Source organism: Triturus cristatus, chromosome 6 (genome assembly GCF_964204655.1).
Source record: "Triturus cristatus chromosome 6, aTriCri1.1, whole genome shotgun sequence".
Lineage (NCBI taxonomy): Eukaryota > Metazoa > Chordata > Amphibia > Caudata > Salamandridae > Triturus > Triturus cristatus.
This window is the reverse complement of record NC_140589.1, coordinates 1,222,958,795-1,222,982,379: the sequence shown is the minus strand read 5'-3', so window position 1 is coordinate 1,222,982,379 and position 23,585 is coordinate 1,222,958,795. Positions and strand designations below refer to the sequence as shown.

The 23,585-nt window shown below is 43.9% G+C and overlaps 1 protein-coding gene across 2 annotated transcripts in view; it reads left to right on the top strand.

Annotated features, from left to right (window-relative positions):
* REV3L (REV3 like, DNA directed polymerase zeta catalytic subunit) overlaps positions 1-23,585 on the top strand; it is a 1,079,635-nt gene that overhangs the window by 888,300 nt on the left and 167,750 nt on the right. For both annotated transcript variants that reach the window (XM_085612140.1, XM_085612139.1), the window contains exon 21: positions 6,905-7,023. In XM_085612140.1, coding sequence (XP_085468266.1) covers positions 6,905-7,023 — 119 coding nt within the window. The remainder of the gene's footprint in view (positions 1-6,904; positions 7,024-23,585) is intronic.

Genomic DNA, 23,585 nt, shown 5'->3' with positions numbered 1-23,585 from the left:
CTCATTTCTCCTCTTACTCCTATTACGTCTTCTAACTGCTATTCTTACTTTTGCTACCGTATTTACCAATGCCCTTATTACCATTAACTTAGTCCTACCTACTCCTACTTGCACTCTTACTCCTGCATACTCCTACTTTAACCTACCTTCCACTACTTTTACATCTAAATACTTCAGCTCTTCTGCTTAGCCCTTCTTATGCCTATTCTTACTCATACTTGGGAGAGGAGTTGGCCTAACGGCTAGGGCGGTCGACCTCGAATCTGGGGAACTGGGTTCGAGTTTCAACAATGACGCTGAACATCCTGTGATTCTGGGCAAATCACTTAATCTACCTGTGCCTAACAAATATGAATGTGTCCTCATGTAACGCAACTGGTGCTCATGTGAAGCGCTATGATACCCGATACGGGTCAAGTTCGAGCTATATAAAACTCCATAAAATAAATAAAAATTAAAAAAATGAACAGGATCTGCTCGGTCACATTGGAAGGTAAACAAGCATTTGCAATGCAATTGGTCTTGCATTTGTGAGAGTTAGAGCTATTGACATTGTAAAGGACAGTGTATTTTACCTATGTGTTTTCTGATTGGAGTGGAGTGAATGTGTGTGGTGTCAAGTGGACATATGTGGTTTGGATTGGAATTGTTAGTTGTGGAATTGTATTGTGTGGATTGGATCTGTGTAGCGAAATAATGTAATTATGTGGATAGTAATTGTGTGGTATTGAGTGTACTGGAATTATGTGGAGTGGGATTGTGTGTCATGGAGTGGGATTGTGTGTCTTGGAATGAGATTATCTGGAATGGTATTTTGCGTTGTGGAGTAGTATGTAGTGGAGTTTACTTATGTGGTGTGCTGTTAAATATTATAGCATGATGTGGAATTTTGTGGTGTAGATTGGATGTATGTGGTGTGTTATGTAATTCTGTTGTTGGTTTGAATTATGTAGTTTGTTGTTGAATTATGTGGTGTGGAATGGAAATGTGTGGAGTTGAAATGTGTGACGTGGAAGTGTTCGCTGCTGGGTGAAAATTATGTTGAGTGGTATTATGAGGCATGGTGTGAAGTGTAGTTATGTGGAATGTTGCTACGTGACAGACTGGATTTATGTGGAGTGTATTTATGCAATATGGATGAGAGCATAATTATGTGGAGGTTAATTATGTGGTGCTGAGTGGTATTATGTGGAGTAATTATGTGTGATGAATTGTGTGGGGATGAATTGTGGAATTGACGTGTGGAATTATGTGGCATGGTGTGGTGTATAATTGTGCGGAGTGGAATTATGTAGCATTTTGCAGAGTTGTATTTTGTGGAGGGTAATTCTGTGTTTTGGAGTTGCGTGTAAATATGTTGTGTGACGTATATGTATATAGGTTGAAGTGGAATTATGTGTACTTGAATTGTGTAGTGTGGAGTGTAATTATGTGGTTTGGAGTGCTATTAAGTTGTGTGGAATGTTATTATGTGATGTGGAATTATGAGGTATGGAGTGAAGTAGAAATATATGTTTTTTCATATTTAGGATTGTAATTATGTGGTATGGAATGTAGGGTTAAATTATTTATAGTTGAATAGTGTGGCATGGAATTATGAGAGGTTCAAATGTGCTGAGTTTGGTAGAATTAGGTAGCGTGGATTTGAGCAAGCTGTGCACGCTAAGGCTTTTATGTCATGGGGTATAAAGTTGACGATTGTCTATTTTTCTTTGTAAAAATAATTTGGGCTGTTTCTTTACCTTCCGGTACATTTCTGAACAATTTGTTAAGCTAAATTGTGATGTTTCTTTTTTGTGCGTATGCAGGAAAGACGAGTGTATGTGGAATGTTGCTACGTGGCATAGACTAGATTTATGTGGAGTGTATTTATGCAATATGGATGAGAGCATAATTATGTGAAGGTTAATTATGTGGTGCTGAGTGGTATTATGTGGAGTAATTATGTGTGATGAATTGTGTGGGGATGAATTGTGGAATTGTGAGACATGTGGAATTATGTGGCATGGTGTGGTGTATAATTGTGCGGAGTGGAATTATGTAGCATGTTGCAGAGTTGTATTTTGTGGAGGGTAATTCTGTGTTTTAAAGTTGAGTGTAAATATGTTGTGTGACGTATAATTATATAGGTTGAAGTGGAATTATGTATACTTAAATTTTGTTGTGTGGAGTGTAATTATGTGGTTTGGAGTGCTATTAAGTTGTGTGGAATGTTATTATGTGATGTGGACTTATGTGGTATGGAGTGAAGTAGAAATATATGTTTTTTCATTTTTAGGATTGTAATTATGTGGTATGGAATGTAGGGTTAAATTATTTATAGTTGAATTGTGTGGCATGGAATTATGAGATGTTCAAATGTGCTGAGTTTGGTAGAATTAGGTAGCGTGGATTTGAGCAAGCTGTGCACGCTAAGGCTTTTATGTCATGGGGTATAAAGTTGACGATTGTCTATTTTTCTTTGTAAAAATTATTTGGGCTGTTTCTTTACCTTCCGGTACATTTCTGAACAATTTGTTTAGCTAAATTGTAATGTTGCTTTGTGTGCGCATGCAGGGAAGAACGAGTGTATGCAAAAAATCATCCTATGTCTCAGTATTGACTTCCACACCTCTAAACAATAATCCCAATCCTAGAATGAGTTATCCGTTTGCTTTACAACAGTTAGTAAAACAAGGAAGTGCTTTGCGAGTCTGTAAGTAGCAAAGGTTTTAAAGGGACTGGTTTTTGTGCAAAGTATTGCTTTTCCCAGTTCAAGGAAGGGATAAAAAAATATCTTCAGATAATAATAGGGGTGACAGGATGGTGCGATAGCAGAATATTGATTTGGGTGGATCTGGCGAGGACTGCGGGCAGCAAGTTCTTGATACGCTATTTGCATAAGAAAATACTATATTTTTTTTTCGTTATCCTCCATTAGTTATTAGTAAGGAAGGGGGAAGAGAAGCGTTCACCGACAGCATTCGGTTAGTCTTAGGGACACAAAGAATGCTGTGGTCTGTGGTAGATGGCGCCCAGAAGGCATACGTATATGTATCAGGAGCTGCCAAAGAAAGGAAGTGGAAATGCGCTTTAGACGTTGCTGGTATTGATGGCTACTGTACGGTTGCAGACTTTGCTGGGCTGACAGTTGGTGGGGAAATGCTACATTGTCATTGTAGGTTTAATTCATGAATCGCTCATTCTCTCTGGTGTTTGTCCTTGGGGTACTTGTTGACTGGTGCTACATATGGGATCTGGTTTGCCTTTGACAGCAGGTATGGTTTAGTGGGGTACATAGTGTAAATTGATGTTGGCGTGAGGAAACAAAAATCTGACCCTTTGTACATTTGATATTATTTTGTGCATCATGCAGAGGATGAAAAGTAGCAGGAACGGCTTTGATGCCGTATAGGCTAGCAGGAAGAAATGTTTTGAGGTGGTCAGTTGCAGAGATTGTTCAACATTTTTAAAACTTCCATAGTGGCATTGGGGAGGCAAGCAGCTGAAAGGCTCTGTCTTTACTGGTAGGCAGTGGTTAGATGGTGACCGGTCATCAGTCTTTCTGTGGGTGATGGACAGGGGAGCAGTAGGCGGCGGTCACAGGTTTGCAGTGACATCCGAGGGGTGGTTTTAAAGGCGGGCAGAAAAGCATAATTGCGGGTTTCATAGGGGTGAGGGTAGAGTGTAATGGATGAGTTAGTGGCAGGCACGACGGAAGTGATCTGAGTTTGGAGGTGGTTAACTGAGAGGGCTTCGCTTGAAGGTGGCTCATCAAGTAGGAGGATGTGTTTGGTGGGCCGGCTGGAGGCAGTGTTATGTAACTTTGCTGGAGGGCGCAGCAGCATTTACTGATGTATGTAAATCGCTCGATGAGAGGGCGGATGTGACCAATAGAGGAACCAGAATCCTTTTTTTATGGCTGGGGTGAGCCCCTGCAGTATGGCGGGTCGCTGGCCTGAGGGCTCTTGACTGGCGAGGAGAATGGGGGGCCCCCTCCATGTACTTTGCTGGGGGGCCCCCTCAAGTTTCGTTACGCCACTGATTTGGAACTCTGCTCCTCTACTACCTGCTGCAGTCGTCACTGCGGTGTCGCGTTCCCTGGGGGCTCCGTTAGGACAGGGCGGAACCCATTGGAGTCGCGCGGCCCCACGGAGGGTAAGTCACCTTGGTGCAACTCGGATCTTTACTGGGAGGACTGCTGTTCTCTTCTCGGGGCCGCCCACACTCCTCACCGGGCAAAGCGTTCCAGGTCTCAGCTCCTCAGGTTGTCAGCGACTCATGGGCTGCACACCACTGCACTCCAGGTCCGCAGGCGGCCCCACCGGATGCTACACCTCCCGCGGCAGTGTGGTAGGCATGTCCGCTCCGCCGATTGGGCCAGGGGCTGCGGGGAATTCTGCCGCAACCTCCTCTTCGCCGACACTATGTTCACACTGGCGATCGCCGTCCCAGTGCAGGTGGCTGCCGCCCGCCAGGGGTCCCTACCGCGCTGCCTCACCACACCGAGGCCGCGTCTGCCTTTGTGTCTGTAGCGCGACCTCGGTCGTGGAAACAGCTCAATAAAGAATCTCCTGGCTCCCGCTGCCCTGCTGTCTGGCTCCACACGCTACAGGTGTGGATGGCGCACTTCAAGGATAATTATGCCGGATTACAGGGGATATCGGCCGGAGTGCTAAGAACCCTCGTCCGCAATGATGGCTGGCTAGCCACGCCCCCCACCAACATATTGTTTATTACATAAACAAATGACCGTATAGACAAAAAATTTGTGTTGCAGTTTAAAAGTTCTAATCTTAATTTTTTTGCTTTTGCCATAATTCTCAAACTCACACCTTTTATCCTGAATACATTTACAGTATACACAACCTTTGCATTGAACGCACCCCTCATGTGTCACCTTCATCCAATCCCCACTTTTATGGGGACACATTTGTGTGGGTCACTAGGACATTCGATCTTTGTAAGTGTTTCAGCATTTCTAAAGGTAATCAGCAGACACAGACCAATAAGTCCTTTGAGATCCTGGTCTGTCTTAAGTACATCCCATTGTTTGAGTATGTTGTAAATCTTCTAATTTTCTGCACAGCATTGTGTCACAAACTGAATAGGCTATTGATGTACCCCACCTTGCTGTTTTTTTTCTTTTTTTTTTTTTTAATATCACCTGCCGTGATATGCCTCAAACTCTCTTAACAGATTGTGTCAACATTTTGGGGGTTATCCTATTGCTGTCAACCTCTCCACAGCCTTCTGTTCTTCTAACACATAGTCCTCCATGCTAGAGCAATTTCCCCTTTGTCTAACTAGTTCTCCAAACTGAATATTCAGTTTCTGATTCATGGGATGCCCCAACCTAAAATGCAAAATGCTGTTGCTATCCTTACTTTTACATTATGAACATAAATGGAAAGTATTATTCTTAACATATAGTTCCAAGTCTAGCATGTTATGTTTGATTGACTATATTCCAGGGCTAGCTCTACTTTCACTGAATTAGTATTCAGAAAACTGTGATAGGCTACTAATTGGTCTTCAGAGTCCTCCCATACAATCAATCTGTGTATCGGACCCATAGAGCCACATGTTGATTCCCCTCATGGGCTCACTCATTTCATGCATGCTCCCTTTCATACCAACCCATAAATAGGTTGGCATGAGAGGGAGCAACCATTGCAGTCCCGCAAATCTGATGCTGTCCTGATACAGAAGTAGTTGTTATTGAGTACAAATTCTACAAACTCCTGGTATGGCTATAAAAACCTGCATATTTCATACCAAAGAAATATTTTATAGCATGTAGGCCAACTTTATGTTTGATGCTAGTATAAAGGATCTTTATGTCCATAGTAATCAACCATAGGGTTTCACCCTAAGGAATATTCTGTTGTTTGTACAATATATCTTTTGAATCTTTAATATAAGATGCTAAATTTAACACTAAAGGTGCAAAGAAAATGTCAATGTATTCTGACATTCTTTCTGTTGCTATCCCAATGACCGAAATAATGGGCCTACAAGGAATATTCTTGTCTTAGTTTTTATGAATTTTAGGCTAGAAATAGATAATCGGTGTGACTGTATTTTTCACATCCAAATATCTGAATTCTTCTGGTCCGGTAAATCTTTGACCCAACCATTTTTTCAAAAGCAAGGCTGCCATTTGATTCACATTATATCATTGTACTTTACTGATTCCATAATCTTTTTTCCATGATAGTTGTCTTAAGGCATTCAGGTTCTAATCATCAAAATCCAAAATCACAATGTTATCCACTTAATCAGCTTGTCTAATTATTATACTTAAGCCATTCTTCAAAGAAAACACTGCATGTCTCTTTTACTGTCAAATTGTTGTAAGGTACTTATCATATGCTTAGCAAGCTAACATATTTAATAATGGTAATGCCTAAACCAAAGGGTTTTACTATTTGGGCCAGTTTAGATTCTGAAAATGTCCCATCATTGTAGAGTTGCAACAGTTGTGTTTTAAAGCTTCTGCTTGGCTGGGCTGTGCCAACTCGTTGCTGTGATTGTACCAGTGAGTGTTTTCTGCTTCCCAGTATGCTTTGGACATCAACTTGATATTAATACACAATTATCAAGCCACAGAGGCTTCCACTTGTACAACTTTTAGTTTTCTTTCTCTTCTGTGCCACATACCCCAGTTCATTTGTTTTCACTTTTGATTTTTGAAGATCATTATTGCCCATGTCTGTTGTTTTTTTTTTAATGATTATTTTCTTTCAAATGATTTTCTCAATAACATAGTTTTTGTGGGAACCATTGTGTGCTCTGTATATGTTCATGTAGACTTCACATATCTCATCAGCTTAAATGATTACGTTTTGTACAAGATAACAATAGTACTTGATGTATCCCGTCTTTTTAAATGTTTTAAAACTTTGTTCTGAAATTTCCCTAGGTTGCTCTGACCAACTATACTTTTGAAAATGTGGCCTTTCATGTTCTACATCAGAGATATCCCCTCTTTACACTTCGGGTGTTGTCTGATTGGTTTGATAACCAGACCGACCTCCACAGGTACCTTTTTTCAATGAGGAACTGTCTTCATTTTTTACTGGACAGTTCACAAATGCATGTTTTGTTTATTGAATGTAATGGCAGGACTGTGAAGTAATCTACATATTTTTGATATGTTATTGGGTCAGTCTGAGCTTGATTTATAACTTCACGCAGTCTGGAAACCTTTATGTATTAAAAATTGGTTTAAATGCATGCTGCAAACTATTGATCGTGGTAGTGTGGCTTGTAGGAGGTGCGGGATGAGTGGTTCCTGTCAAACATTGTATCTTTCTCATCCCCTCAACGTGGACACAAAAGACAGTTAAAAGAATTTTAGGTTCTCAATTTATTCAAAATACATAACTAGTGTGATATTGTGTACCCCCATAGTTCGAGAATATTATGATCTCCTGCTTCCCACGCTTACGCATAATTGCTTATCCATGAACTATGTACAAACTTGATTCAGTTATTTGCACTGTCCTCTTCTTATGAGCACCCGAGTGTAAACAGCATCTTCTTCTATGAGAAGAAGAAAAATGATTAGTTTCTCTATTTATTTTGCTTCCAATGTATTTTATAATAGTGACTACATTGTTCCGCAATAGAGGAGACTGCACTTTTGTCCGTGTCCCTGGGCATCTACCGCACTCAGCACCTTACCCCCGCACGGGCTTCAAAACATCGGCGGCGGTCCTTCGACACGGGAGACCGCAATAGAGGAGACTGTACTTTTGTCCGGTTCCCTGGGCATCTACCACACTCAGCACTTTACCCCCGGCCCCCGGAGGGGCTTCAAAACATCGGCGGTGGTCCCGGGATGCGGGAGACCGCAATAGAGGAGACAGCACTTTTGTCCGTGTCCCTGGGCATCTACCGTACTCAGCACTTTATTTACCCCCAGCCCCCGGAGAGGCTACAAATCCTTGGCGGCGGTCCCGCGACGTGGGAGACCACAATAGAGGAGACTGCACTTTTTTCTGTGTCCCTGGGCATCTACAACACTCAGCACTTTACTCCCGGAGGGGCTTCAAAACATCGGCAGCGGACGTGGGACGCGCGCAGGGCATGCCCGGGCCAAGACCGGGCCCGTCTTAGCCCGACAGAGGCCGGGCTGGGCCACAACTCTGTCATCTGCCACATTCAAGGTACTGTGTTTTAAAGTAAAGACACCCAATTCGGTCCTTATTGAAGACTGGATAATGACCCTGTAAACACCTGGCTTTGCACGACTCCTCCCTAGAAGGAAAACTGAGTGAAGCTCAAAGTGTAGTGAGCTGTATTAACATTTGACATCTTGATTCCTTGATTCTTGGATACAGATACATTGTAGTAGTACTGTAATTTAACGTGTTTTTTGCAAACTTCTTTTTACTTTGCATTAATATGGGAAAGAGAAAAATGGTGAGTACCCAGAACAAAAAATCAGTTAAAGCAGGGGAGCACTCTCGTCAGTCCCTATTAAATTATTTAACGGGTGCTGTGGGCGCAATCGAGCGGCAGATTATAACTGTCGAAGAGGCATTAAAACCAGGAACAGAAGGGGGTGTATTAGTGGGTGCTAGCTCTACCAATCCAATAGATGCACATAGAAGTATTTTGGGCATAAATGGCTGCTCGGTAAATATCTCTGATCATATATCTGGCAGCGAACATGATTATGACACACAACCGCCGACTAAGCGCCCTAGGAACCCTGACATCTGCTCCCCTACGTCTGAGGAACTAGGCTCAAAGTCTAGAAAGACCCACTCAAATCAAGTAAAAAGGCCTCTAAAAAGGCTAAGCCCTTATCGACTTATAAATCTGAAAATTGGGAAATATCAATACTTAGCTCTAATATGCGCACACAGAGCGAGGTTGTAAAGTTAAAAGCAAAGTTGGAAGCCCTAGAGATGTATATTACAGAAAGTTTAAATAGTTTGACATCTAGATTTGGTGTAATGGATTTAACTTTAGCCAAATGCCTGGACAAACTTCAGTCCCAAGGACAGGTCTGCGAATCTATCCAAGTGAGTACTCAGGACTGTGAAACGAATAGAATGAGTCCTAATATCACCAGTTCCATCCCGGTTACTCATAATGATACAGGACATGGAGTTTCCAACACATTTCTACGGACTTTAACAGTTAACGCTGGGGTTCCTCCACCTGCCATCCTACCAGCCATGACTCCACTCATGTGTATTCTGCCCACTAAAAGCTTTAATGAGGAATGGCACATAACATATCTGGACTTCCCGCCAGTTGCCACGCCGTATATAGTGGTGTTGGCCAACGTTCCCGAACTAGAAAATGGGACAGATGAACCATGGGAGATTTTAAGGAACAAGTCTTTACATTAGCTTGGAGCTCGGACGGGCCTTACCGGGGAGCTATTCGATGAGTTCAAGATGGTAAGGAGAGTAGGATGGTGTCACGGGGTCAACGGGACAGACGGAACCAGATCGGAAGGTGATTGTCGTTCTCGTCCACAGGGACGGGCCCTTTAAGGACGATCCGGACCCGTCGGAGGTGGAGTTTGCCCCCGTGACGTCAGCCTTCGCCAGCCTATCCCACGAATCGGCGGTGGAGAAAAGGGTGGATGCGGAAGACGCCGGCGCGAAAACCTGGAGTGAAGACGGAGAAGCGGAGAGAGAGAGAGGGAGAGAAACAGAGAGAAGAAGTGGTTGTCGGCCAGAGGAGGTATCGACTGGCAAAGAGCAGCCAGGAGACCAATGACAACACTCATTGCCCAGCCACGCTTCAGAAGAAGCGTGGCTAAAACAGGTACGGAGGAAACTCCGGTGACTTCTATACACCACAGGAGGGAACGGGTAGCTGCAAGCGGGTGGTCACGTTGTGTTGCGGTGACCTTAACTCTCCCTATTGGCTGAGGTACGAGGGTTGCCGTCTTTCCTACATCTTTTGGTTTACACATGGTGACAGACGGTACATTTTTGCAATACCCACACTCCCCTTCCCCTTAACGGTAATTAGACCGGAGGACACTCGACTAAATCCCGTTCTCATCTTTCTTTTTGGGCGGAGTCTGATGACCTAGACGAAGAGCCTGGGACTCTGGGGAGAAGAGGAACGTCGGAGCCGTTACGCACGATCATCCCTTCATCGTACTCATCATGTTGTTTTCTACCTGCCCTTATACCTGTAATTAAAGGACGTAAACGCAGTAGTCCTTGAGTCCGCTTTCTTGCTCAGGCCTACCCTCCTTGTATGCTCTGCAAGGCTACAAGTGGCGAGCCAGATAGGAGCTGCCATCCGCAACAAGATGGAAGCCTTGATTAACCAAATGAGGGAATGCCAATCAAAGCTCGAGTGGGCTATGGAAAAGGAGTCCAATCAAGCGGAACAGGATCGAGCGATCTTCACCTCAGCTATACAAACCCACTCAGACAATTTGGCTACACTGGCCGAGGGCCAGGCCCAGTTTATAGCTGCCTTGGGGCAAACCCGGACTGCCACTCCCCCGGGAGCCGTCGTCCCGCTTCAGAAATACGTCCCTGGTGATGACCCGCTGTTCTTTTTTCTAAACTTTGAACGGGCGGCGAGGGCCAGTGCGTGGCCCGGTGAGCGATGACCCTTTTACCTGGCCCCCCTTCTGTCAGGAGAAGCCCAAGCAGCATATCAGCTGGCTCATAGAGATGGGACTGCCACGTATGGCCATCTGAAGCAATTCATCCTAGATAGACTGGGGGTTGACGATGAAAGCCACCGCCTGAGATTCCGACAGGAAAGAGGGTTACCGGGAGATACCCTAAAAACACTATTCTTTAAGATTAAGGACGCAGCCGACAAGTGGCTGAAGCCCCTGGAGTCAACCATGGATGACGTCATGAACAAGGTATATCTTGAGCAGTTTCTCGAAGCCTTGCCTTATGGAACCCAGCGATGGCTTCGACAACAAGCGGGGCTGTCCTTGGAGCACGCCATCGAAATGGCCAACTCTTATGCCAGCGCCCAATCCCGTACCTTTCCTAAGGAACTCGAGAGACCGATTAAGGGCACACTTCCCCCCCGGCCGGATAAAAAGGTTGTAAAGCCACCCTTTGAGCCCCCTCCTCGAATACGCTATAACAAACCCAAGACCGCAGTCGCCCAGAGACTGCAGTGTTATAACTGTTGCGAGTGGGGACACATAGCCAGATACTGTCAAAAGCGGAAAGAGAAAGGGGAAGAAGAACCCATGGAAGTAGGCTAAATGCCCCGAGCCCTAATGTATGCCCAAGAGACCGGACCCACGTTTTTTGTAAGTCTGACATTGGATGGTAGTCAAGTAAAAGCACTATTGGATTCAGGCTGTCGCCATTCCGTTGTCAGGAAAAACCTCATGTTCGAGGCATATGAGCTGCAGATTACACACTTTTGCATAGATCACCATCTGGTGTTGGGCCCGGATGTTTGCAGTTCGTTTTTCCTCTTGGAAAGTCTTTGGAAGTCACGAAGTCGGTGACTCCTCCCTTGGATCGTATTGTGCATGAGCTTCGGCTCCATCCTCAGATTGTTTTTTTCCGCCATCGGGCTCGGATGTAATACTTCGCGCTCTGGTTCAGAACATTTCCAGTTCGACGATCGAAGCGGAATCCTCGCTCATCGCGGTATTGTTCAGATCCTGATCTCCTCAATCACCTTCTTTTCGATTCCAGTCGTCGACTGCGGCCTTCGGGCCTATCCAAGCTCCGGTCCCGGCTGATGGAAAGAACTCCATTCAAGAAGTGCCCTCGATGTGGGTCCAAATTTCCCCACACCGATCTTCATGAGGTGTGCAACCTCTGCCTCTCCCCTGAACACGAGGCTCGAGACTATCCCGCCTGCAAGTCTTTCAGATCGAAAAAGACTATTCGAGATCGAAGGGCCAGACGAAACATGGCGCACTCCTCGACCTCCGTTCCAGTCGACCTCTTCGGGGACGACGTCGAAGCTCCGGGACAGCAGCACACCGAAGAGGACCTCGTCAGTGCTTCCGAAGCCGACGACTCGGATGTGGAGGACATCACCCCGGCGCAGAGGGTCATGAGTACTGTACCCGCACCCGCGCCCACACCCAAAAGGGCTTCGGTCACGCCTTCGCCTCTGGGCCTAAGCAAGACCAAAGACACTGCTTCACACACCCCACCTTAGGGCCCGGTGAAGAAGCCTAATAAGCCTTCCGGCGGCTCGGGCTCGAGCCAGCCTGCCAGCGGTGCCGAGAAACACACTTCGGCACCGAAAAAGAAACCGGCCTCTACCTCGACACCGAGCTCCGCACCGTGGCGGATCTGCTCAGCAGACAAACGCAACAGATCCACGAATGGGAACTTCACCCACAGGTTCTTCACCCGTTCTTTCAGAAGTGGGGGCATCCTCAGATAGACCTCTTTGCCACCCACGAAAACAAAAAATGCCCAAACTTCGCCGCCAGATATCCACACCCATTGTCCAAAGGCAATGCGATATGGATGAACTGGTCAGACAAATTTGCATACGCTTTTCCACCTCTCCCACTAATTCCATTAGTGGTGCGAAAGCTACAACAGCATTCCCTCACGCTCATCCTGGTAGCTCCAACATGGGCCAGACAACCGTGGTACACCACACTACTGGAACTCTCGGTAGTACCACACCAAAGGTTACACCTCTCACCATGCCTCCTAACCCAGAACCATGGAGAGATCAGGCACCCGGACCCAGCTCAGCTTAACCTTGCGATCTGGCTCCTGAGGTCCTAGAATTCGGATACCTTAACCTTCCCCCTGATTGCATGAATATTATCAGAGAAGCTAGACGCCCTACTACTAGGGCATGCTATGCTGCAAAGTGGAAAAGATTTGTTGTTTACTGCCATAACAACACAATCAACCCTCTAAATGTGTCCATACAGCACATCATATGTTACTTGCTCCATCTACAAAGGTGTAACCTAGCATATACATCCATTCGGTTACACCTCGCAGCAATTGCTGCTTACTTACAGAACAGGCAGCACCTATCGCTTTTCAGGGTGCCTGCCATCAAAGCGTTTATGGAAGGCCTCAAAAGAGTAATTCCACCCAGACTACCACCCTCACCTGTCTGGAACTTGAATATAGTTCTCACAAGGCTAATGGGACCGCCTTTTGAACCATTACATAAATGTGAGCTACAATTTCTCACATGGAAAACAGCTTTTCTAGTGGCCATCACTTCCCTTAGAAGGGTTAGTGAAATACAAGCACTCACTATACAGGAACCTTTTCTCCAAATGCATCAGAACAAGGTTGTACTCCGCACCAACCCAAAATTCCTACCCAAAGTCATTTCTCCCTTCCATCTCAACCAGTCGGTAGAATTATCAGTCTTTTTCTCACAACCTCAAACCGTTGCGGAAAGGGCTTTACACACACTGGATGTTAAAAGGGCCTTACTTTACTACATCCAAAGAACACAACCTTTCAGAAAAACCAACCAGCTATTTGTCTCTTTCTCTCCACCACATAAAGGCAACCCCATCTCAAAATCAGGGATAGCTAGGTGGATTGTAAAATGCATCCAGATTTGCTACCACAAAGCAAAACGAACGCAATCCGGTCACTCTAAAGCCCATTCTACACGAAAGATAGGGGCTTCTATGGCTTTTCTAGGGAACATCCCATTAGATGATATCTGCAAAGCAGCTACATGGTCAACACCGCACACTTTCACTAAACACTACTGTGTAGATGTGCAAACCAAACAACAAGCTAGTGTGGGCCAGGCTGTACTAAAAACACTATTTCAAACCACTGCAACAGATACCGGTGGTCGGCGCTAAGGTTGGGAACTTCTATATAGTCTATGCAAAAGTGTGTAATCTGCAGCTCATATGCCTCGAACAGAATATGCTACTTACCAGTATGCATCTGTTCTTGGCATGTAGAGCTGCAGATCTACACATACCCACCCTCCTCCCCGGCTACCTGTATCTGTTCCAGTCTATCTTATTTAGATACAACACACATGGGTTTCTTCACTGTTATTACCACGCTCTATCTTTCCCTGGTGTTGAAAAACAATCTGAGGATGGAGCCGAAGCCCATGCGCAATACTAGCCAAAGGAGGAGTCACCGACCTCGTGACTTCCAAAGACTTTCCAAGAGGAAAAACAAACTGCAAACATCTGGGCCCAACACCAGATGGCGATCTATGCAAAAGTGTGTAGATCTGCAGCTCTACATGCCAAGAACAGATGCATACTGGTAAGTAGCATATTCCTTCTCAGGTTCCTCCTGGCAGTACCGGACAGTACGTCATTACATATCCCTCGGGGAAGCGAACTACCTACTCTAGTTCCTCACTGTCCTTGTGATTCCAAACAGATCGATGGAGTTAAGCACATAAGATGGCTAGAATATGTTCAATTCAATATTTCTTTATCCGGCTTTTCAGAAAAAAGGCCATGAAAGATACAATTGGAACAAATACATTATAAAATTCCTCGTTAAAAAACCTGTAAATTTAAAATACATCACAGACATGAATGATAACAGTACTTTCCATCTGATTGATTAAGGTGACAGTGCAAGGAAATATCAAGTTTAAAAAGGGTATGTTATAATCAATTTGACAATGATAAAATATATTAAATTACCCTAGATTCAGTCTATGTCGCATAATATACTGTAAGAGGTTAGAAACAATGTAAACCATCTCCTCCCCTTCAAGTGACTGTAGAAAAAGTAAAGCTGGGCGACAGGTACGAAAGCCCCGACGCTTTAGTAGGGGGATTAATAGATTCCTCCGTTGATCCATGTAATATTTACAAAAAAGAATAGTATGGGCTGTGGACTGAGATGATCTCCCATCACAGGGGCAGAGTGGCAATGTCTTAGCCCAGTTATTCTTCAACGGGAAAGTCACCAAACGATGAAAGAGGTTCAGTCTAAACCTGACTAAAAAAACAGCTCGTATGAAGTTATATTATAAGTCAGGTAAGGCTGAATCGCGAATACCGTCTAGACTGTGTCTGGTTGTTTGTTTCATAACCTCTGAGTTCAGTCTAAGGTCTTCAAGATGGTTAAAACAAAGTTTGTGGAAAACCTTTCTTGTTAACTCTTGAATCTGGGTAGGATCATTATAATATTTTTCCAACCCAAGATCAGTTAGAACATTTTTGACATAGACTAACCACCTAGATCTGTGTGCGTTGTCTAGGCCCTTACAGTCTTGGATAATTTGTTGAGTAAGGACTGTTTGTTCTGACGTCCAAATCCGGTGCCATAGTAGCAAAGGCTGGATTCTCACCTGGTCTATCGCATACGGAAGACCCAGTTCCACATGGCAGGGATAATTGGCAGCTGTAGTAGGTAGAGCAAGAAGATATTTCAAAAAGCCATTCTCTACTATTTGGATAGGACCCACGGCTGCGTGTCCCCATACACCTGCTCCATATAGAGCTACTGAAAGGCATTTGGCTTTATAGATTTTAACCATCTCTGCAGGCGATTTTTTCCCTATTTTCCTTGAGAAATTTATAAGTGCGGAGGTGGTTCTTGCAAATTGCAATTTTCTTGCTTCGACTGCCGGTTTCCAGCTAAGTTTTTCATCGATCATGACACCGAGATAAGGATACTAGTCAGTGGTTAATAGTCTTTCGTTATTCAGATAGATGGGCCTAGTTTTACTTTTCCTGCCAACGCCCGCCTTCATAACAAAAGTTTTCCCAACATTATCTTTAAGGTCTAGGGTGGTCATAAATGATACATAGCTATTTAGGGCCCTCTGGAGTTCGTTGGGTGTGCGAGCCAGTATCACCGCATCGTCGGCGTACAAAAGGGCTGGTACGCGGCGGTTTGCTACCATAGGAAGGTCCTGAGCTCCTTTCAACATCTCCCTCTCCAGGCCATTAGTATAGAGGGTGAATAGAAATGGAGCCAGGACACAACCTTGTCTTACGCCCTTTTCCACTCCAAACGACACTGTGAGTTCTCCACTGGTACCATACCTTACTCTGGCTGATGCGTCGGCATATAGTTCCCTAATATAGGTTACTACGATCTGTTCCACCCCTAGATCTAATAGGATGGGCCAGAGTTTGGAATGACTGACGCAATCAAATGCAGCTGATAGATCTACATAGACCATATATAAGGCTCCAGCTTTGATGTTAACGTATTTATCAATTAATAATGATAAATTTAGGGCTTGGTCTATGGTCCCCATACCTTCGCGGAACCCATATTGTAAGTCCGATAGGATGTTATTTTCCGTTACCCTCTCCTGTAAACGATCGAGTAATATCCGGCCCATCATTTTTCCCGTGGAATCCAATAGGGAGATGGGTCGGTAGCAGGAGGGTAGGTTCCTATCCCCTTTCTTGAAGATAGGGACTAATATGGATTGCTTCCAGGATTCAGGGATGCCGATGGAAGACAGCGCATTAAAAACCCTGGTCAAAAAAGGAATCCAGAGCTCGGGATGCGCTTTAAAGAAGTCTATGGGGACGCCATCAGGGCCCGGGGCCTTCCCTTTCTTACTTGCATTTAGAGCCCTTTCAACTTGGTCGCATGTAATAGGCATGTCAATAGGTAAAGTCGGAGGGTGGTGATAAGAAGAGTCGTTATCTCTAGGGGCGTTTAGTTTAAAAATTTGTGAAAAATGCTCTACCCATTCCCTTTCATCTATTGCGACCTCTATACTTGGAAGACTACCCTTATCATTTAAGAAAGGTCTTTTTACTACCTTCCAAAAAACAACATTATTGTTGCTGAGACAGCTCTCATGTAATTGGTCCCAGAGTTGTCTTTTTAATTCCAATTTCCGTTCCTTAATAGCGATATTGTATGCCCTCCTTAGCTTTGATATTTCTGCCCGATCCCTAGCCGACTTGTGTAAAGCAAGTTTTAATTTAGTATAGGCTACAGTGCACGTGTGATTAAACCAGCCCTGTCTGTTCTTCTTGGCGCTATTCTTTTTTACCATTAGCGCTTTTTTTATGGTTTGTATTACTGTGCCAAAGTTAGTGATGACATCATCGTCTGAAGTAGTCTGGTCCAGGCATTTCATTACAGGTAAGTATGCTTCGGTGACCACTGTGTTAACAATTTCTATTGGGTCAGCTCAAGCCCACTTAAGAGAATAGCCATTAATTCTAGCTAATTCTGATCGAGAACGCTAGGGATTTTAGGAGCGGGCGTAGTGGAGAGAAAAAAGTTATACTAAGAGGGTAGTGGTCGCTCAAAACTATCTGATTGATGTTAAAGGTAGTTTCCTTCATGATTGAGCCATTTAGCAGGATGAAATCAATAGTAGAATTGCATCCCCTGCCATGGAAGGTGGGGGCCAGCATTATGTTTCCATTAGCTGGTTTATTTGCGATTCTCAGATCTAAATTAAAAATTATTTCTTTTAGTGAGCTTCCTAAAGCTGAGTGGGAAAAATGTGGGATGGGGTTATCATCCTCATCATTTAGGCCACATAAAAAGGCGTTAGGAGCACCACAAAGAGTCTGATTGAAATCACCACCCCATATGATGGTCACTTCTCTGGATGATTTCTTAATAATAGATAATATTAAGGAAAAAATTGAATTAATTTTTTCCATTGCGTCCGATTCAGATAGATTGTTATAGTAATTGACCAAAAGGAAAAGGTCCCTAGGGTTTGGTGTCAGGCTAAGGAGCTGAAAGTTAGGGTCAAGCTTTATGACCTTTATCTTTTCTAACTTAATCAGATTTGATATATAAATAGTTAATCCTCCTTTAGCCCGGCCAAAGTTAGAGTGTTGGGCGGGTGAAAAATATGTTCTATAACCATTCAGATGGGTCGCTGTTGTCAGCCAAGTCTCCTGTAAGCAGAGGATGTTAAAATTTGAAATAAAATTGGTCCAAACGTCGTTCTCTAATTTGGAGCGTAGACCAGCCACGTTCCAAAAAGCGATCGCAATTTTTAGTTTGTTGGGCTCTGTGTCAGGAGTAATTTTAAAGTTTGGAGCGAGTGTCGGCGATTCCAATATTTCATCCCTTAACTGCAAATCGGTATTTTGTACTAAAGAAAATGGTTGCTTAATAACTAAAGCAGTACAGGGTAAGGGGGATCACCATGTGCTTGTCCGCTCCTTAGACCGTGAAAGGTGCCCTGATTGAAATCTTTTAGAGAAAGTCAATCGACGTCCTCTAACCCTCTAAGGGGAGAAAAACGGTTGGATGTTAAAATGCTAAAATTGGAGGACCTTACTTGGGCCCATGAAAAAATGTTGGGCTGTGTTAAGTTTCTAGCTAGTGACTGTGGGTAGAAATAGGTCAGGTCATGAGTTCTAATGGAACTTTGGTCTTGGCATTGGAACCAGTTAGTTATATACCTGGTTGCTCTGTGATCTCTAAAGTTAACAATGGTCACGTCACCTTTAATTTCTTTCGGCCGTGGGCCGACCCAACCTAGTCTGCGGACGTTCAGGATTTCCCCATTAATATTTGGAGGTAGAGGCCTGTTCTGTCTCAGCCAGTACATCGTCTTATTTTTCAAGTCATAGTAGCCCTCCTTTTTTTCCTGTGTCTAGGGCCAGGACTCCTGTTAAAACTACGACGTAAGGGACCGCTTCTGAGAGTAAGTCTATATGATTGCAATTGAAACCCTCATTAGGTCTCGTGGCGATACCAGCAGATACATTACATGATTTGTGTTCTGAATCACTAATTTTGGGTTGTCGGTAATCTGACCTTGTGCTGTTTCTCTGTTCCTTTTTATGGTTGGCGTCGGATGTTTGTGGCTTACCGAAGTTGGTAATTTTTTATTTGCCTCTGTTTATTTGTCTATCTTTAGTTATTAAAGATGAGTTAAGATTAGTAGGGCTTTTTAAAGGTACCGTTGTATTAAGCATTAGGTCTTTCAGTTGGTCAGTGTTTTTTTGCGTCAACTTCTCTATTGATTCTAATTGTTTTGACAAGCCCTTTATTCTTTCCAGTACAGGAAGGACAAGTGATTTGACTAGTGATTCTAATCGATCCATAAATTTGTTCTTTATTAGGTCATGATTACAAAGGCATGCCTGAATATCAGGACCATTTGTCTGTTTAGCAGGGGAAGGACAGTCAGTAGCTTTATATCCCGTTTGGTTAGACTTATTATTAGCAGGTATACTGTTCTTGTTACTGTTCTTGGCTCCTCTCTTTCTTTTTTTCAGGGGGGGAGGAGCAATAGTGGTAGTTCTTGTACCCTTCTTCTTTTGGGGATTTGTGTCGGTGGGCCTAAAGGGCGATGAAACTAATGATATACAATCAGAAGAAGGGTTAGAGTAGGGTTTAGAGAATTTAGAAGTAGGCGATAATGGGTGAATACAGGATTGTGTCAAAGGTATGGAGTCAGGTGCAGGTGAAAGGATCCCAGATTCGCTTGGAGGATCATGTATTCAACAGGGAACAGATAATATGGGGTTTGGGGAAACAGCAAGTTGGATCAGTCCAAGAGAAGAGCATTTGTTTTGAACATGTTCAGCCGATAGGCGTCTCTCTACCATGGCAATCTCTTGTTCAAGAACTGAAGCCGCCCTAGTAATAAAATTGTCCAAGGTGCCGCGCACAGAACCACCCAGTGAAGCTCTACTCTTCATACATCGTGTTGGCATTTTAGATGTTTTGATTAATCATCTCGAGATGGTAATAATACGCGAGACAAATAGTGTTGCACGATAAGTAGTCACACACGAAGCAATAGAAGTAAAGTAGGCACAATATATAACTGGATGCAAAGTACCTTTTGTAACGTTAGGCAGCTCTCAGAGAATAGGCCCGGCCCAGCCTCTTCCTGCCCCTGACGGCCACAGACGGCCCGCCCTTTGCCCGGGCTTAGCCCGGCGCGGTCCCGCGACGCGGGGGTCGCGGTGGTCTTTTGTGCGCCTCCTGGCGCGAAAACGGCGTCAGCGGCTTCCCTGCCGCTAAGGGTTGTGGGTAATGTAGTCTCGTCCCCGCTCCGCGACCGCAGATGGGAGTAGCGGCGGCGGGGGACGGAAATGCAGCAAAGAGGAGGTGTCAGGTGTCAGCGGCGGAGAACGGAGAAATCCCAGGCAAGTCCACAGGAGAAAACAGAGCCATAAGATGGCTAGAATATGTTAAAACATTTGTATCTCAATTAGGCCATCAAGAATATTATAACGATCCCCACGCTATGTGTACCGTGTCCAGAAAGGATCTCAAGAGTAGCTGTATGCGATTTTTGAGTGAAATCAGAATTATAATTGAAATGAAGAAAATAATGGTCCAGGCTCATCATCTTACTTTGGCCTTTGAGACCATACAGCCATATATCCTGTTAATCATTGGTGACTACGATAGATTCTTGCTAACACGTTTTAGACTCAATATTTTACACAGGTCTTTAAGTTTCCCAGAACTAAATAATTGGTCCAGAACATTATGTAAATGCCCGTGTGATGATGTCTCTGCACAGTCGTCTATACATATATTGTTTTTTTGCAAATTTTACTCTAGCCCTAGAAAAAGATGGATTATACTAGTGCTAAAAAAATTGGGATTGAGACAATGCCGCCCTGCATTTCTGGCGCTACAATTTTTGGATAATTAATTTATTATTGCCTCTATTATTGCCTTTTTAAAAAATGTTTTTAAATCTCGTAACTCAGTTGTGATATGATATATACATGTTTTTAGCTTATGTTAAAAGTATCTGACACCCTTGCGGTTCTCTCTTTTAAATTGTTCAGGGAATTTTAATTGTGTAATATATGAACTGTGCTTATATGGTTTACTCTGCATAGTAACCGAATAAAGTTCTTTGGCTATATTGTTCCTTTTTCATTGCATCTGATTACAGCAAGTCACTAGTTTTTTTGACTAGTATTTTAACATTTACTTGAGCCCTTACCCTGAGTACCTAAATATGATCACTGGTCTTAAAGAATTGCCTTTGACAAATTTTTGTCTCCGATTGATTTAACCTCTGGCTGAACTGACTTTGTATTGAAGGCTGCATACATCTTAACCATTTAGGTTGTACTCCTAACCAGGGATTTCCAGATATAGTAATGGCAAAAGCATCAACGATGGAAGGGGTTCTCCCAGGGCTGTCTATTCTCTGTTCAGTTTGTAAAGTATACTCATTCCCACATATTCCTCATCATGAATTCTTTTCCAGGCTTCATGCTGGATCTAGATTATTTTTCATTTTGATTTACCTGTGCTGACGGTACTTCCAAAAGTGACAAGATGGGTCCTCAAAGGCACCACCAGGTGATGGTGATATGTTTCCTTTTTATCAGTGCATCATGGATGCTGGGATCTGAAGCTCCCTTGATTTCAGTCTTCCTTGATTTCTGGTGTATTTATTCATTTTTGCACAGTGTACCTTTTGAAGCACTTAGGATTCAAACCCTCTTCCCACTGTGGCAGTCCCCTATTCTTGCCAGTCCATGTGCACAGGCATTCATTCTCACAATAGATGTGGTTGTGTAATTCTTTGAATGTAGTGTAGCATTATGGCGACATATCTGGATGCACTTCACTGACTTTTCTATAGATGTCCAGGCTAGTCTTGGGTATTATTTATTTATTTATTGAAAGGTTTTATATAGCACTGGCTAGATTCGGGGGTTTTCGAGCGCTTTACAGGAGTTTGTAGAAGGAACATAGGTAAAACAAGAGTTCAATAATAACGCATTCAGAGCGGTTACACTAGAAGAACAAATTGATTAATACAGTTGGGGTAACAGAAATGCACTAAAAAAGATCTATCTACACAATTAATAAGTCTAATAGGTAATCAAAAAACTTTAGCGAGTAATGGGTAATTAGGCTTGGGTAGGGGGGTGAGAAATAGAAAGGGGAAGTAGAAGAAGTAAAGATGGAGAGAGAATGTGGCCGGGGATGGATAAGAGTAGGTCAAGGTAACGAGGGGGAGAAGGGGGAGAGAAGCACAAGTGAAATATATAAGAGGAAGGGAAGGGAGAGGAGAGAGATAGGACAGTGGAGGGGAGCCTGACAGGGGAAGCAGAGTGAGGGGTCAGAGGCGAGGATTATGGACCCCAATATTTGTTGAGAAGGTGCAGTTTGAGGTCTTTTTTTAAGCTGAAGTAGGAGGGGTTACATGGCAGTTCTTTAGGGAGGGCATGCCAGATGTTTGGGGCCTTTCCAGAGAAGGAGCGAGATTGTGTGGAATTCTTTTTTAACAGAGGAGGGAGCAGGAGGAGAGCGTTGTTGCTTCTCATCGGTCAGGAGCGGCCCGCTGTCTTGAGTTAATTTGAGAGGTACAGTGGGGTGTTTTGATTAAGGGCTTTGTGAGTAATGCATGCAATCTTGTAGGAGGATCTGCCTTCTACGGGGAGCCATTTGAGGGTTTTAAGGCCAGGGGAGATGTGGTCAAAACGTTTGCAGTCTGGGATTAGCCTGGCCGGTAGGTTGATCACAGCTTTGAGTTGGGCTTGTGAACTTTGGGTGTTCTTAAGAGGATAGCATTACCATAGTCGCTTCTCGAGAGGACCAATGATTGGACAACCGATTTGAAGTCATCAGCAGGAATGAATGGTTTAATTTTCTTGAGATGACGGAGAGTGAAGAGTGCTCCTTTAGCCGAGTTTTTTATGTGGGCATTAAGAGATAGGGTGTTGTCAATGGTGATTCGGAGAGATTTTACTGAGTTTAATAGGGAGAGCAGACAGTTTAGGGCATCAAGGTCAGAGATCCAGGTTTGGATAGGGAGCGTGTTGTTTTTAGGTGAGAAGAGAATGATTTTAGTGTTGAGTTTAAGATGAATGAAGTGGAACCAGGATTGTATCTTAGGGTGTCGTTGAGGTGCAGAACATCAGAGTGGGATTTAATCTTCTAGTAAATTTGGGTGTCGTCGGCATAGAGGTAGGTTGATTCCATCTTGTTTTAGAATGAGGGTAAGGGGTTCCATAAAGAGGTTGAAGAGAGAGGGAGAGAGAATGAATCTCTGGGGGACACCTAGTGAGACAGGTGTAGGGTTTGAGAGGCAGTCGTAGATTCTGATTTGTTGGGTTCTGTGTTGGTGAAAGGAGGCGAACAATTTGAGGACAGGACCATTGAGGCCAAAGTGAACTTTGAGTGTGTTAATTAAGTCAGCAGGGTTAACTGTATCAAGCGCAGCAGAGAGGTCGAGGAGAATAAGTAGGCAGGTCTCGCCCTTGTCAAGGGAGTGATGAATGTCATCGACAATATTTAGCATGGCAGTTATTGTACTGCAGCCTTTTCTGAAGCCGGATTGCAAGGAGTCCAGTAGGCTGAAAGTGTTGATCTGTTTTTCCAATTGGACAGGGCACATTTTTGGAGGGCTTTGGAGAGAAGGGTTAGGTTAGAGAGAGGGCGGAGATTGTTTAGGTCGTTGGGGTCAGTATTAGGATTTTTGAGAATGGGGGTGATTTGTCCAAGTTGGAGGAAGACAGGGACACACCCCGTGGCCAGGGAGGAGTTGATGATCGTAGTCCAGTAAGGGACAATGATATGCTTTAGATCTTGGACAAGGTTAGAAGGGAGAGGGTCTTTAGTGTGAGAAGATGGTTTTAGTTTAGCGATGATGTTTAAGACTTCGGGTTCGGTTACGGGGAGGAGGTTATGCCAGGAGGCGTTGTTTTTTAGCTGGGAGTTGAGGAAGTTGGGTTTAGGAGGGGATGCGACGAGAGG